Source organism: Halichoerus grypus, chromosome 11 (genome assembly GCF_964656455.1).
Source record: "Halichoerus grypus chromosome 11, mHalGry1.hap1.1, whole genome shotgun sequence".
NCBI classification, from domain to species: Eukaryota; Metazoa; Chordata; class Mammalia; order Carnivora; family Phocidae; genus Halichoerus; species Halichoerus grypus.
This window is the reverse complement of record NC_135722.1, coordinates 95,794,784-95,808,340: the sequence shown is the minus strand read 5'-3', so window position 1 is coordinate 95,808,340 and position 13,557 is coordinate 95,794,784. Positions and strand designations below refer to the sequence as shown.

The following is a 13,557-nucleotide window of genomic DNA, read 5'->3' as shown; positions in this document are numbered from 1 at the left end:
CTGTTTTTTGAAGAGTGCTTTTCTAATCTTCCTTGGGAATAACTAGCACCTCCCAGCCTGCCTGTCCCTGCCATGAGGGGGCTTCTGGACCCTGTCATCACAAACTACCCTGCCTGGTCTTAGGGCATGGGGATGAGAATTAAGATGCCCTGAAACTTCAGGCTGATGCCACACTCAGGCAAAGCCCACACTCCCGCTCATTCCAAGCGACCCTCCCCCCTCCCTGCCCACCCCCTCGCTCTCAGGTCCCTCCAATGCCACCACCACAGTCACTTGTCTGGCAAGGGTCTCAGGGTTCTGTGTACCTCAGAATCACTCAGGAGTGCAGCTCATTAAATACATGTCCAGGGTCAGCTATTTGAGAAACACCCGGATAAGGCTTTACTTTCCTAAAGAGGCCTTTGTGCACTGTGAAAACCCTCGGGGGAGGTAACGTATCTACAAGGAACGCTCATTTCTCTGGTGCTTCCGAGCTGACGAAGCGCCTTCCTATCAAGTAGCTCATCGGTTCGTTTGTAGCAGTTCTGTGACACTTTATGGATGTGGCTCACCAGTAAAATTATGTGACCTGCCCAAGGTCAGACAGCTAGTTAGAGCACCCTTGGGATCCAACCCTCAGCCTTCTTACGCCACACATACCTACTAACCCTAATGGGTTTATCAGTCTGGCCCCCTAGAGCCCTAGAGAGCACAGCTCGCCCCACCCGCGGGGTGGGGAGAGGGGGCGCAGTATGAAGTGTGCAGCCCCCACTGGGAGGGCAGTCTGGCAGTAGCAAGCACTGAATATATGGGGGTACGCACACTGGTCCCCTGCGACTGGAGCCGGCAGGAGCAGGCTCCTGCTTGGTCCCTTTGGCCAAGGTAAGCAGGGCTCCGGGTGGGAGGCCAGGGCCCTGGGCCTCATGGGAGCCTCTTCAAGCCAGAGAACCACAAGTGGTACGAGGCGCTCCCTGGCAGGATCACCCCAGCCTGGGCTGGGCCTTGCTGTATGTTCCATGGGTTTTCTTCAGGCTCCTCTCTCTGCAACCTTAGTCAATGAAAGTCTTGTCCTGGAACCTAGATGTGGTGATTTGAGCCACCAAGGAGCCTGGCAAAAAATACGGCAAGGACCTCTCCCAAGAAGCAAAGCTTGAGGGTAACAATGCCTGTGAGGAATGGGGGTACCGGCCTCGTCTGAGCTGTGTGCAATCTGGGGTACGTCACGCCCGTCACCAGCCCCCAGTTCCTCATCTGCGAAGAGGCGGCCGTCTCGAAGGGCTTCCAGACCCGGCGATCAGTGTGTCCTTGCGGGCTGGCGTTCTACCTCGTATTGTTAGGCATGTGGCACTGGTGGACGGTTGAATTGTCCGTGACTGGTTCTTCCAAGCCGTGCTGTAGAGAAATGCTAAACACGGAGCGCTGCAAAGCCCAGTACTTGGTAGAGACTTACGAACTGCCCTCCACATGGGGCGGTCCCAATTTACACCCTCACCAGCAAGTGCATGAGCGGTCCGTTTCCCCACATTCCTGCTGCATCAGTCGGGGTTCTCTAGAGAAAGAGAACCAATAGGATACACAGAGAGAGAGATTTATAGTAAGGAATTAGTTCACGTGATTGTGGGGTCTAGAAACTCCAAAATGCTGGCAGCTTAGGCAAAAGTGGATGTTGCCGTCCTGAGTCTGAAATCTGCAGGGCAGGTCAATTGGCTGGAAATTCAGACAGGATTTCTGTTACAGTCTTGAAGCAGACTTCCTTCTTGGGGAAACCTCACTTTTTGCTATCAATGTCTTCAACTGATTGGATGAGGCCCACCCACATTATCAAGGGCAATCTCTCTAAAGCCAACTGATTGTAGATGTTAATCACATCCACAAAAATACCTTCCCAGCAGCATCTGGACTCGTGTTAGACCAAACAACTGGGCACCATGGCCTAGTCAAACTGACATGGGAAATGAACCATCACACCTGCTATCACTTGATCTTCGCGTACGGTGTTGGCCATTTTGACCTTGAGAAACATTAAATAAAGCATTCTGGGGTTTCCTCTCAGATCTCAACTATTGACTGAAGCCAGGTGACAGGTAGGTAGCCCTGCTGGTTGTTCCGGTTTGCCCCGCCCCATTCATTCCCTACACTCCTCTGCTCTGCTCTGTGCCCCAGGACACCAACCTGTGGATCGGTCTCACCTGGGCCCCTTTTCCTCGGGCTCAGCCAGTGAGAAGCACCAGAGACCAGAGGGCAGGACGAGAGGAATTTCCAGGCATATATCCCTGCTCCGTGCTGCTTCTGGACCACACCTCTGCGCTGGCTTCCTTCCTCCAAGCTCCAGACCTCCTTGGGCTCCTAGACCACGGTTTCCTCCTCCTGCCTCTTCAGCCCCAGCCTCTCAGCATCCCGACTCCCTGGTTCCCTTAATCCTGCTCGCGCCTCCGTGAATCAGCAGCACCTTCATTAAAGGCGTTCCTCGTGTTGCGTTGATTGTTTCCTCGCGGAGACCCTGACTGCTCAGACGGCAGTCCTGGCTGGGGACCCAGAAGAACGGACAGTGGGAAGGAAGAAAGCAAAAGGGAGGTGAAGGAAAACATAGGCTCACGTGGCAGGGGCTCAGTGCATCCCTTCTCCTTGGAGAAGAGCCCGGCCTCGGCGGGGAGTGGGGTTCAGATGGAGCGAGGGAATGAAGGCGCATCACAAGCTACCTCAGGCCCCAGGCCCGGCGGGTGGGGTGTCCACCTCCCCTGCGGTGACCTGCTGCCCTCCTCGGCCGTGGCTCCGGCTGTAGGTCGGGCTGAGGCAATGTCCTGACTCCTGAGCAGGGAGAGGCGGGATGAGGGCCCACTGCACTCGTGGCTCCCCCTCTCCTGTGTCATGGGAAGCGGGCACAGACCGCCACATCTCTGCTGGGCCCGCATGCCCACAGGCCTTTCCTGATCCCCTCCTGCCGTGATGGTGCGGGAGGTGCCCCCCCCCCTCCAGACCCCAGGGCTCTGAATCCCAGCCCTCCCCCACCTCCTCCCTGGGGAAACTGTCCCCTCGCTCTCTCCCACTTCTCTTTCCTGCCTTCTTCCCATCAGCCCTGAGAGGATTTAAATCTTTCCCACCTCAAAAACAGAATAACAAACACCTCATCCCCAGGTCCCTCTCCACCTCTGCCCTATTTCTCCCTGTGTCTTCGGTCACGCTTCTTGCCAACGTCCTCTTCCTCAGCAATTCCCAACCTCGCTGCCTCGACTCAAGGCTGTGCTGCAATCCATAGTAGCAAGACGCCTGTTCCTGACACCAGTGAACTACTCCCACTCAGTCAGGCCCTCCCTCACCCGGGCTTTCCCGCTTCTGGCGCTCTGTGATGTCGTCTCCACTGCTTCAGGGACTCCGGCGCCCCACGCATCTGCCGGCCTTCGCCGGTACTGCTGACACCTGCTCCCACTTCCTTCCCCTCTGCTCGGGGTCCCAGCTCGGAAGTCTGGTCCTCGAAGAAGCTCTTCCTGGTGCCCACCCCCAGATTTCGGTAGGTCATGCTCCACAGCAGGCCCCCATAGCACCCCTCCGTTTTTCAGTTAGAGGACATGCTCCAGTATCAGGGACTTGCCTTCCCTGTCCCCCGCTCCGCGAGCATCACCAGGCTGTGAGCTTCCTGAGGACAGGGTCAGTCTCCATTACGTTTCCAGCCCCTAGCTTAACGCCCAGCACCAGTGGGTACTCACTACCCTCTCTGAATGGATGAATGGGGGAATGGCCGCTGACCTTCTGTGTCGGGGTGTAGCTCAGAAGCCCCGGAGGGCACTGTGGGAGGTAGGATATTTTAACCAACAGAGCTGTCCAGCAACAGGATGGCCACCAGACAAGGCCAGGACTCCTGTCACTGCACTGATTGGGCTAAGGCTGGCTGACTCCAACTGGGGTTCCATGGCAAAGTCTGGCATTTGATGGGGAGCGCGGACCAAAGACCCAACAGCACTCTGAAACCAAGATTCAATATCTCCGCCATGCCTGGCACTGGGGCCCTCACCCATAAGCCCCCCAGCCATGGAGGGGACACTCAGGGCGCCACAGCAGTGAGATGTCTCCAGTCTTGCAAGTGAGGATGCTCGAGCCGAGGGCACACGCCCCCCGATCACCGCAAGAGGGCGCGCTGGCCTTAGACTTGCCCCGAGCGAGCGGGGGGACCTGGAGGCTTACCTGGGCTGAAGTAGACCCAGAGAGTCCGGGAAGGACTGAGGCAGGGTTCTGCTGAAGGTGTCATCAGAGTGGCCAGACCCAGGCCCAATGCAGTCCCCGAGACCAAAAAAGCTCATTGGAAGACAGTTGTTATGCTGTTTTAAAATCAAATCCGTATCATTACTTTTTTTCAGAACGTTCAAGTGCAAGTGAGCAGTGAGTTTATGTGTATACTCCTCCCTGTAGAGGTGAGCGAAGGCTTGGTATTGGGGGGGGGTGTCCGGGGTTGGGGACTCAACATTAGGGATATCAGGGGCAGGGAATAGCTCAGTGCCCTGACTCCCTTGTCCTCTCTGGTCCACTCCCCAGAAACAGTGGCTTTATCCTGGTTCCCAGAGCACCTCTCACTTTGTCACCTGACACTAGCCCCCCCACCCCCATTCTGCAATACTCCTCCTGGCAATGGAGCCATCAGATTGTCTCTGAGGTGTGATTTTAAAAGAGGCTTGCAAGTTCTTCTTGGCCTCTACTTTCCTTCCATCTGCTCTTTTGGGAAGCCTGAGCTGGGATCCATTCCATTCCCTGTGGTTGCCCCAAGGCAGGGAGCTGACCCCAACCCCGTACCCCCACGCTTTGGGCCCTACAGCCCATCTGGCAGACAGAAGGAGCTAGAAGGGACTTGTTGTTTGGTGGCCTTCCAGGATGCCTCCCTCCCCACCCTTCTCCCAACCCTGACAACTCAATCCAGCTGACATGACAGGAAATGAGAGTGAGCAACAGGGCCCACAGCCAAGAAGGCCACTTCTCTTTGCCGAGGCGGAGAACAGGGCCAGGGGCCCACCTCCCTCCCCTAAGCACCTTCTCTCAACGGGAGGTAGTGCATCCAGCAGTGTGTCTGAAAGGGGAGGCTGGTTCCTGGAGGCTTCTGTCCTTGAAGCAAAAGAAGCTGAGGGCCTGCTCAAGTAGAAATGGGGCCTCGGGAGCTAGCGACTTCCAAGGGGATCAGATGTCACCCCAGGAAGACCAGGAGGACCTGGAGCAGAGTCAGAGTTGATCACAGTTTGGGGACTACAGTATCCTGGAGTAAGGTTTTGGCTACTCTCTGAAAAAGTCCTCCAGCTGTTGAGAAAGGGTGGGGGTAAGGGGAGCAGGGAGTGCTCATTTGCATGTCATTTGCATTGCATTTGCATAGGCCTCTTTTGATGTCCAAAGGCAATGAAATTTCCCCTCCTTGTTTCTTTTTCCCTTTCTTTCCTCTGTTCCTTTTCTAACCTCCAGGCAACCTCCTATCTCTCTTCTCTTTCCCACAGCTTTTCTTCTCCCAGGCCAAACAGAGAACACGGAGTATTAGGCCCAGGGGTTGGCACCTTCCCCAGGATCTCCCATCTGCCCAGAACTCAAAAAGCTGGTTTCATGGAGATTCTGAGTTCTGGGAAAGAAGGAGGGATAAAGAGGTCTTTTGCACTCCCATTCAGTTCATCTAATTGAAATGATCATCAAGCAAGTCGGCGAGGGAAGGAATAGAGATTGTCCAGCTTTGCGCATTGCCCCATATTTGCATGCCACTAACACACCTGACCTGCTAAGACTCTGGAAGAGCATATGAAGGAGGAGCAGGGAGAACAGAAAGGTCTCTGCTCTGCTGTGACTTATCCACCTGCCCCGTGACCCTGGGCAAGTTCCTCCCTCTGTGGACCTGGGTTCCTCATATGAATGATAGTCTACATTCCTTCCACCTCGAGTGACATGATCACAGAAGAGAAGGGGAGACTTCAGCACAGACACTGGAGGGTAGGATTAAAAGCACCAGCTTTAGGGACTCCTGGGTGGCTCAGTGGGTTAAGCGTCTGCCTTCGGCTCAGGTCATGATCCCAGGGCCTGGGATGGAGTCCCATGTTGGGCTCCCTGCTCAGCGGGGAGCCTACTTCTACCTCTCCCACTCCCCGCTTGTGCTCTCTCTTGCTATAACTCTGTCGCTGTCTCTGGCTCTCTCTTTCAAATAAATAAATAAAATCTTTGAAAATAAAAAATAAATAAATAAAAGCTCCAGCTTTGGAGTCTGGCAGACCTGTTCTAACTCCTAACTCTGCCATCTACTAGTTGCATTAACCTCCCTGAACCTCGTCTATAAAAGGAGTCTCAAAACTGTATCTTCCTCCTAAAGGTGTGCTGAGTAAATAAGAAGGTGCATGCCTAGCATGTCGCACCTCTCTTGGCAGATAGGAAGCACTCAATATTTATTGAATGAATGAGTCCAGGGATGAAGGTGAGGTAATGTCTGTCACCCTCTCCCCACCCCCACCCCCTCACCCTCCCATCCTCCCACCCCCTGTCTGGAATCCTGTGCTTCCAACTGTGAACCTTCAAGGTCCCACCTCTGCTCAGTGGTTCGCCATCCCCAAGAGCTCTGCCCCCACCTCATCCCCAGGGCCCCAGAATCCTAGCCTGCTGGAACTAGAAGGCCCTTGGAAACCATTAGTCACATGCCACCACCACCCCCCGACCCACCCGCAACCCCGGGCTTCTGGAAAACCAAAGCCCAGAGAAGAAAGGTAACTCTGCACATGGAAAGAGAAGCAGCAGGTCCCAGATACGGTGGTCAGAGAAGCAGACCCTCGGTGTACGCAGTCAGACAGATGCTATGCAAATTGACATATGGAAATCACAAGCACGTGGGGGTATATGAACTATGCGCCGGCATTTTTCTAGCATGATGGTAGGCGAAATACAGCTGTAGATGAGAAAGGGACCTCAGGGAAGGAGCCAGACCTGGAGTGGAGGAGGGAAGGGAAAGGAGGAAGAAGAGGAGGGAAGGAAGGGACAGGGTAGAGGTGTCCTGAGAGGTATCCCTGGGTTCAGGGGGCCTCCAAGGAGCCTTTACTGATCTCTTCCCCCAGCCAAAGAATCAGGAAGAAAGTCCTCTTCCCTCTTGCCGAGAGTGGGAAGAAAAGTTGATGTGACTGGCGGAGCGTGGTTCATATGAACCGGAACAGGGACTTACTGAGCACTTCCTACTTCTCCACGGCCTCTGGGGCACCCACTGAGCCCCCCCCCCCAAAGCCTGTGTGTCCTGGCACTGAGTACAGGCAGCCAATTAGTTAACGACTGGGAGGCAGGGTAAGCAAAGTCCCACGGAACCCACCACAAGGGCTACGAAGCACACTGAAGTGTTATGCTAATTTAGTAAAAGATCAGATCATTTCCAACTTCAGAAAGGAGGTGGCATGTGAACTGTGCAGAGGGAGTAACGTGCAGTGTTTCAGAACAGGAGCCCTGGTACTTCCTGGCTGTGCAACATCGGGCAAGTTCCACTCTCTAAGCCTCATTTTACCCACCTGTTAAATGGGAATAATAAGAGTCCCATTTATGAGTTGTTATGAGGACTACACAAGATCGGAAGCCTTTAAAGTGTTGGTTAGCACAGTGCCTGGCACAGAGCGAGAGCTCAATAAATGCTGGATATTGGGCGCCTGGGTGGCTCAGATGGTTAGGTGTCTGCCTTCGGCTCAGGTCATAATCCCAGGGTCCTGGGATCGAGTCCCACATTGGGCTCCCTGCTCAGTGCAGACCCTGCTTCTCCCTCTCCCTCTGCCATTCCCTCTGCTTGTGCTCTTCTATCTCTCTGTCAAATAAATAAAATATTTTTAAAAAAATAAAAAAAATAAATGCTGGATATTATAATAGGGATCATTGGGGTGGGGGGTGGGTAACGTGTCAGATGAAAGACACCGTAAAGATGCAGAGAGGCAGAAAAGCTCAGGACCTGTTCTGTGAGCAGGAAAGAGTCCTTGAGACTAAGATGAAGGTAGGTCAGTAGGGACACCTGTCTGGAAGGAGGGCAAGGTCCTGTGCTCGTGTCAGCCCATGGCTCTCTGGGCTTACAGACAGGTAAGCCCTTGGCCTTAGCACCACTTCCTGGGACCTAAAGAATGGAGGAGAAGAGTGGGGGGAGCTTAGATGATGAGTTTATAATGGGTGCTACAAAGAGCACTGGAGTGGGAGTCCAGAGACCTGATTGAGTCAGGCTCCTCGCTAGGAAATGGTATGCCTTTGGTGAGTCCCTTCCCACCTCTGTAGATGAGGCAGGTGTCTGTCCCCACAATCCCTGACCTTGGTAAATAATTTTCACATCATCTTCTCATAGAAACTCAGAGCTACCTGGGACCTGGAGGACAGGCAGGGGACAATGTCTTCACCCTGAAAACGGGATAATAAGCTGGGCCGCATCTAGCTCCCAGGATGTTGTGAGCACGTTTGGGGTGGGGGGCGCGCTAGGTGAGTTTGGCCACCTGCTAAACTGCGTATAGATAGATGCCAGTTGTGATGAGCACCTGCCCGTTTTACAGATGAGTAAACTGAGCGCAGGAAGGTGAAAAGCCTTGGCTCTTGTCACCCAGCTGGTAAGCGGTGGAGAGAGAGGACTCCAAAGCCAGATTTTTTCCAGAACACCCCCACGGCTTTTCTAAACGCTCTAGACTCCTTGGCAGCGCTTACCCTTTGGGAGTCTGTCCAGGCAGCAGCTCAGGCCCCGGCTGGAGAATCCATCAGGGGTTCCTAAAAAGGGCGAGCTGGACCAGGAGTCTGGGTGGCTGTGGGCGCCCTAGGGAGAGGCTGCCCGGCCAGGTTAGAGCGGACAGGTGTTCCCCAGGGTGGGGACCCGCCCCGGCAGCAGCCCCTGTCCCCCTCCCCAGGTCCCCAGCTCCCCGTATGCAAATCGCTGGTTTGCATGGGCCCGGGGCCAGGCGCGGGGGCCCTGCCAGGGGGGCGTGGCCGGCGGCCCCCGCCCCGCGCCGCGCCGCGTGCTCACCTGGGGAGTGTGGCAATCCTGGCCGTGCGGAGCGCTGCCCGGGCGGGAGCAGCGGAGCGCGCGACAGCGGCGGCGACGGCCCCGGCAGCGGCTTCCACGGCGGCGGCGGCGGCGGCGGCGGCGGCCGGGGGCGGGAGGAAGGAGACCCTGGCTTCCCAGGGGGCCCGGCTGGGGCAGTCGCGAGGGGCCTGGGGGGGCGCTGGCTTTGGCCCCGCCTGGGGCAGGATGGTGAATCTGGAACCCATGCACACAGGTGAGGGGCGGAGGGAGTGAGCGCTGACAGGTGTCAGAGAAGGGGCGAAGGGGGCGAAGGAGAGGGGCACCGTTCTTGGGGGGGTTGTCTGCTTCCCCAGCGACCAGGAGATGGCAGTGTGGGTAGCGGGTCACCCAGGGGCCGACGGCGTGGGTAGGTGGATGTTGGGGGACCCTGGAAAAGAATGGAGGTGGGGACTACGGGTGTAAGGGGTGGGAGGGCTTCTGAAGCCTCCAATCTGGAGAGTGGCAGATGTGTGGGACTTGGGCATGCTGAGCTGTTGTAGTCTGGCTGAAGTTCTGTTCACTGATCGCAATAGGGTGGCTCACTCACTCAGCCAGGGGTGTGGACCTGGGAGTGCACAAGTGAGGAAAATACTTGTATCCACATGTTCCGTGTTTTGTGTCTCGGTCCTTTATGTGAAGTGGAGGCAGAGTGGGCATTTGTAAGGTCTGGTGGGGGTGCGCTAGGAGAAGCGAGTGGGGCCTGGCAATTACAGAGACACACCTGGGGCAGGTGCGATGTATTGATTAGGGCTTGTGGAAACATGTGTCCCTGTGTATCAGAGGTGAGTCTACTGTCCTCCTGTGTGTGTGGGGGGGTGGAGCAGACCCCACGTGTGAAGCGGTGCCTACCCACAGGCTCTGTGGGTATACTGGTGGTCCTACAGGTGCTTCCATTCCCGTGTCTCAGAGGGGCTGGTGAGAGGTCCACCCTCTGTGTTCCATGTCACATGGATTCAGATACAAAGCCCCCCTTTCTTCAGGGGAAGGAAGCTAGGGGATGCAAATGCTTTTCCAGGAGTCAGTTTCCCCTATGTGAATGGTGTGTGGGCATGGCGTGAACCGAAGCCCCTCCACTCACCCTGCTGATCCATCCTTCCACAGATGGGCTGGGGCAGGTGCTGCTAATCCTGAATGGTCACGTTTGGTGTTAGGGTGGGCCTTCTAGAGGTCTGAGGCTTTGAGTGGAGAACAGACTCAAGGTGTAGAAGGCTAAAACTGATTTGGCCATTTCAAACCAGCAGTTTGCCTCTCAGAGAGGGAGGGCGGCACCACATAACTTTTATTTAGGATTTCAGGGCTGTCGATGGGAATTTTGTACCTGCTCTCCTTTCTGGAGGAGTAGGGAGGAAGAGTGAGGAGAGGCAATTTTCCTGACCCACCCCAAAGAACAGAGCAGTCTGGAGGCTTTGGCCCTTCCTGGGTCCCACCAATCCTGAAAACAGGCAGCAGCAGGTGCATGAGGAGACCCAGGGTCCACAGTTCCCCAAACATGGTCCTGGCGGGGCTGAATGAAAGTCAGCCTCACAGAGAGATGTTGACTCTGCGTGGATCCCCAGGTGCCAGGACATGCCAGAAAGGGCCAGATGAGGCCAAAGGAAGCATCCAACTGGGTGTCATCCAATATCTGGAGAAAGTCTGTTTCCAGACCCTGTGGCACCAACATGGAGCTGGGCATTCCTGGGGGCTGTTCCCCTGCTCTCCCCACTTCACTTCCCATCAAGAAGGCCTAGGCTGGAATGGGAGCAAGACCTCAGAAAGGTGGGCCCTCAGTGGGAAGTTCTTTAGGGACAAGATCAGAGACTTCCTAGGGGTTTTCCACTTCATTGTCTCCTGGAGGCTCCCGCTCTAGAGGAAGTGGGAGGAGGTGGGACAGCTGGGACCCAGCAGGGAAATGCCTAGGGGCTAAGAGGATCTGGCAGAGAGGAGGCCTTTGAGAGGGCCAAGCCCCCCACACCCTAGCCTTGGAGGAAGCTCCAGGCTGACGCCTCCCTCACCATCTCCTGGTTCCAAATGCAAAAGGGGAGATTGAGCTAAACCCAAGATACGGTTCCCATCTACCTTGGGTGGGTTTCCTGACTCACTGGTCTACATTTACTTGCGGCCCCTCCCCAGCCCACTTCTTTAGTCGACCTGCACCACCCTGAGAGCTCTCTCAGTCTCGGCCCCTCAGTGGTGTCTGGTTCCCCTTTAGTGGCACCTCAGAGGGATCTCTCAGCTTGGGACTTTCTGTGGATCTCTCTGACTGGGTCTCCATTCAAGGGTTTTCCTCGCTGGGTCTTCTCGGGCTTTTCAGTCTGAGGTCATCCTGTGGGGTCTTTCAGTGTGGGGTCTGAAGTGGAGGGTCCCTCTGTGGAGTGTCTCATTACAGGTCCCTCTCTAGGGTCTCTAGTCCAGGATCCTCTTGGTGGAAATTTGGTCTCTTCTGAGTCTTACCTCCTCCCCCCACCCCCCCGCTCCCAGTAATTCTGTGTCCTGCTGTTTCTTCACAAACAGCACTTTCTCTGTGAATTTCCAGTCCTGGGCCCTTGGGGACTCCTCCTCAACTGATTTTACTGGAACAGTTTGGGTGAGGAAAAGAGCACACAAAATAGGGCACGGGCTCACACCGAGTCCCGCACTCAGGTCCACGAGCTCTGTGGCCCCCGAGTCGGCCCATCTTTCCACTCAGATGACCTGGGTGCAAGCCATGATTCAGGTCGGCCTGGGGTCTGGGCACTTTGTACTTTATAGAGCATTTCTCTCCAGGAGCATGAATCTCTCCAGGACCTGAGCAGGCATGAGGTCACCAGACACGGGGGCACCCCAGCCAAGATGTGGGGCGGCCTCCCTACTTCCCGGGTCAAAAACAGGCAAAGGGGTAGACAAGAGTCAGACAGACAGCTGGGGAGGGAAAGAAACAGAGGAAAACAGTGGGAATCTGGCCGGAGGGGAACACCTGGTTGGCCCCAGGGCATCTCTTTTTCTGTCTTTCTCCTCACTGTTGCCTATCAAGGTTGGGATCAAGTCTCACAGACTGATACCAGTTACAGCTCAGCAACACCATTTGGGTTGGAAGGTCTCATTGTGAGAGGAAGTGGCTTCATCTTAAAGAAGTGACAGAAGTCTATTCCAGGAGACAGTTGGACTCATGACTAGCTCAGAAGTAGGACTGGTGGGCCTCTTGGTTTCCTTCTGGTAGAAGTGCCCCCATTGATGAGCCTGTGAGGAAGAAGTCAGGAGGGAGCTCCAGTCCCTTCAGAGAGATGGAGATGGACAGTAGGAGAGAGAAGGGTAGGCTCTCTGCTTCCCCCAACCCCCGGCCCCGGCATAGTCTGGACCTGGGGGTTCAGCACAGTGTGGACACTCAGCCTGCAGCCCGGGGGAGACGCTTCCTCTCGGACTTTTCTCCTTCAGGCTCACACACCCATCCTGTACACAGATGTACGAAGAGGGGCTGCTCGTGGGTCAGGCCAAGGCACAGGGAGGGCAAGGTCAGCAGGTCTTGCCCCAGCTTCAGAGTGTGATGGTGCCAGTGAGGCTGATGAGGGTCTGTGTCTGGTATCTGGGATCTTACACAGAGCAGCTAGGCCTCCCCAGGGAAGGGAGTGATGGCAAGGAGCCTACTCAGTCGCCTGCCTGCCCAGATAAGAGCTGAGAAGACTAGCCCCACCCCACACCTCCCTCACTCACCCCCGGCAAGTGCTGTCGGACAGGCAAAAGGCTATGGCGTCTTGGGGAGTTTCGGTGTTGGCCCATTTTTAGGCTGAGACCCAAGAGTTCGTCCCACCCATCAGCCTCAGCCTCCTACCCACAAGAACTGGTTCTCAGTGTCTTAGCATCCTGTGGGACTCATGAAGAGCTTCTATAGATCATCCCAGCCTGCCCCGCCATTCAGGCTCCAATCCCTGTCCAATCCCAAGGTGTCACCATGTCGATCCCATAATGGGTACATCAAAGGAGAAGCTCTCCTGGCAGAGTATGGGCCTTTGCCTCCTTCAAAAGTCATTTTTAGACATGATTAGGAGTACCTTTTAAGCTAATTCAAAGGCTGAGTGCGAGATGGCTTTTGGCTATATTTAAAGGCAATGCAGGGAAAGGGTGTCAGAAGGGAGTCTGGGTTACAGGCATGAAATTGTGGTTTAGCTAAACAGTTACCCTTCTTAAATATCAAGAATTTGAAATAAGTTGATTTGAGAATCTGGTCATCATCCCAGCCTTTACTGCTCTTAAACCCATACTGTCCCCATGAGCTCTTTCCCCATGAAGTCAGAATTTAGAGAATGCATATGGCTTCCCAGGTAAAAGACAAATTATGATAGCACTGAGACAGAAAACCAAAGCTATTTCTTGTTATGGGAGAAGAGCACTAACAGAGAAGCCTAAGTATCTGTTTAGTTCATTTTTCTATCGAGAGCTTACTTTGCGCCAGGAAATGAGCCAGGCGGTTTTCATTCAGTATTGTTTGCTCCTTAAAAGAACTCAGGAAGTATTGTTATTCCCAATTTTTAATTTTTTAATTTATTTTTTAAAAATATTTTATTTATTTGACAGAAAAAGCGAACACAAGCAGGGCAAGCAGCAGACAGAGGGAGAGG

At 54.8% G+C, this 13,557-nt stretch overlaps 1 protein-coding gene and 2 long non-coding RNA genes across 6 annotated transcripts in view; 2 read left to right on the top strand and 1 right to left on the bottom strand.

Annotated features, from left to right (window-relative positions):
* Positions 1-1,145: 1,145 nt before the first annotated feature.
* Positions 1,146-9,012, bottom strand: LOC118547718 (uncharacterized). Of its 2 annotated transcripts, none has more exons than XR_004923240.2 (4): positions 8,945-9,012; positions 4,159-4,292; positions 2,169-2,504; positions 1,146-1,528 (listed from the first exon to the last, which is right to left on the bottom strand). It is a non-coding gene; the product is annotated as an uncharacterized LOC118547718 (long non-coding RNA). The 2 variants fall into 2 exon arrangements; XR_004923239.2 differs by lacking the exon at positions 8,945-9,012 and adding an exon at positions 8,632-8,719.
* LOC118547719 (uncharacterized) lies at positions 3,122-6,366 on the top strand. The gene is made up of 3 exons (XR_004923241.2): positions 3,122-3,487; positions 4,332-4,385; positions 5,448-6,366. It is a non-coding gene; the product is annotated as an uncharacterized LOC118547719 (long non-coding RNA).
* The window catches only part of POU2F3 (POU class 2 homeobox 3), a 73,943-nt gene continuing 69,011 nt past the window's right edge, over positions 8,626-13,557 (top strand). The window contains exon 1 of one of the 3 annotated variants that reach the window (XM_078058863.1): positions 8,626-8,760. Coding sequence is in view for 1 of the 3 variants with exons in the window: in XM_078058862.1 (XP_077914988.1) it covers positions 9,170-9,197 (28 nt within the window). In the remaining 2 variants the exon portion in view is untranslated. Of the gene's footprint in view, positions 8,761-9,038; positions 9,198-9,541; positions 9,563-13,557 lie in introns of those variants that run through there. The other 2 variants (XM_078058862.1, XM_078058865.1) reach the window with 2 other exon arrangements.